Source organism: Gossypium hirsutum, chromosome D07 (genome assembly GCF_007990345.1).
Source record: "Gossypium hirsutum isolate 1008001.06 chromosome D07, Gossypium_hirsutum_v2.1, whole genome shotgun sequence".
Taxonomy (NCBI): domain Eukaryota; kingdom Viridiplantae; phylum Streptophyta; class Magnoliopsida; order Malvales; family Malvaceae; genus Gossypium; species Gossypium hirsutum.
The window spans coordinates 8,255,024-8,257,168 of record NC_053443.1 but is presented as its reverse complement, the minus strand read 5'-3'; the positions used below and the strand labels follow the sequence as shown (position 1 = coordinate 8,257,168).

General features: G+C 33.3%; 1 protein-coding gene across 1 annotated transcript; it reads right to left on the bottom strand.

Annotated features, from left to right (window-relative positions):
* Positions 1–511: 511 nt before the first annotated feature.
* LOC107956551 (reticulon-like protein B9) lies at positions 512–1,757 on the bottom strand. Its single transcript, XM_016892170.2, has 5 exons — positions 1,597–1,757; positions 1,263–1,443; positions 1,042–1,183; positions 903–972; positions 512–817 (listed from the first exon to the last, which is right to left on the bottom strand). Exons 1-5 carry the CDS (start codon positions 1,700–1,702, stop codon positions 648–650), a joined length of 669 nt encoding a protein of 222 aa, XP_016747659.2. The 5' UTR covers positions 1,703–1,757; the 3' UTR covers positions 512–647.
* Between the last annotated feature and the right edge of the window lie 388 nt (positions 1,758–2,145).

The window sequence follows — 2,145 nt, the reverse complement described above, 5'->3', positions numbered from 1 at the left end:
CAGAGTAATCAACAATATTAGCTATTTGGACTAAACATTACAAAAAAGAATAGGATTAAATTATTGTAGAAATTGAAGTATAAAGATTAAATCTTAATATTAAGCCTAGTAAAGGGACCAGTGATATTTGTCCAATTTCTTGTAAAATGGGAAAAAATTAATAAAAGAAAAGAGAAGAGAAAGAATGAACGTATGTAAAGTAGAGGGACCAAAAGTGATATTTAATCAATATTGTATAAAATGCAAAAAGAAAAAAAGAAGAAAGAAAAGGGAAAAACACGTGTCAAGTAGGACTATAGTTTCAATTAGATAAAAAGAACTTTATAGGGGGAGATTGAGAAGTATGTATTGTGAAATTTAATTTAGTGATGATATGTTAACGATGTTTTGATATTATTGGTAAAAGTTGAAGTTTTGAGACTTTGATATCAAATGTTTAATTTTCACTGTTTAAATTATGTATCGTAGTTTAAAAAAGAGAAATAAATTGTGAATGTAAATACCCATCAACCTCATTAAATTAAAATGTAAATGTTTGGATTATATCATCTTTAGCTTACAGATGTTGTATACATGGATTTTGTAGTGTTTATATGGAAATCTTCATCTGCATAAAATTCCAATATGTTGATGATTTTAACTTGATATTACGTGCGCTTCTTCTCTTTAACCGGTCCTCTAGGTATCTTGTTAAGAACTCTAGAATCAAACCTTTTGTACATTTTGCTGGCCTTTTTGGTCATTTGGCCAGCATGATACCCAACTTCCTTCTCATACCTAGCATACAGATACGGCAACGTTTCCATGCATAGAAAGCCTTGATCCAATACAAAGAAAAAGACAAATTACTCTTAGCTTTATGGTATGTTAGTAAGGCACATGAGATGATAATTAAATCTTACCAACGAACAGGAGATCCAAGAAGTTGAAAATTGATCCTATCACTGATATTATGTACAGAGAAGTAAGTACCTGTAGATATATAAATTAATAAGAGGATAATTTGATAAGTAAATCAAATTTTAGTTGTCAAGATGATACCGAAAAGAAGTATAGTGGGTCATTTCCACCAGCAATGTGAAGGAATTTTCGCAATAATTCATTCAACCTCCTATGGAAGGTGGAAACTACTTCTCTGAAGGCATCTTCGTTGGATATCAACTCAGGGATCTTCGGAGGATTCCTAGAGAGATGAATGATATGATTCAAAAAGGAGGAGGTTTTACTTGAAAACTATATATATATACACACACACACCATACCATCCAAAATATTCAGCAGTGATGCTCCGGATGAAGACGATAAGCATTGTGGTGATGCAGATGTGACAGAAGAGGGTGACGAAATTGTATTCAACCACCTCGAAAAGATACCATATCGCTGTTACTCCAAATAATAATGTGGCTGATAATTTTTGGTTCCTCCACAGTAACACATCCGCAACTGAAATTTTCATCAATTCCTTAATGTTCACATTGACACAGCATATATCAGGAGCCATTTTGGAAATGACCCTTCATTTTCAACACCTATACCTATATATCGAACCCAAATCTAAAATCTAGAGAGAGAGAGAGAGAGAGAGAGAGAGAGAACCTTTTCCTCCTCCAAGAATAGCATGCACAGGCCTTTCACGTCCAAAGAAATTTACCCGTGGTGTGGTGGTCTCATTGTCGGACTCATAGGATTTGTTTATCGGCATGGTTTAATATACTTAGTTTTTGTTGTTGATGACAAAAATAATGTTCCAATCACCATTTTGCATTAATTGAACCAAACTTATATACTAAAAATGGGCCCGGGGGGGGGGTTCTAGGCTTGGAAAGAAAGTAAATCACAATAAAGAAGGAAGGAATGCCTTGGGATGTTTCCTTTTGGCGAAGTTTATTGCTTCGCATGCCCGCCACTAATAAAAGTAGTGAATCATTAAACATTGCCGAGGACTTAATGTCAACTTTAATTGCACCCTTATTATGTCAAACATCACGTGTGACAGCAATAAAGTTATAAGTAGCTTCTCTTTATAATTAATACTAACTTTTCTTTTCTTTTTTTCATTTGCTTTACTTTGTGTCGTACTAAATATATGTAAATCTTGATTTAAAATGTTTGTCCACTTTTGATAATAGCAAAACTAACAACCTC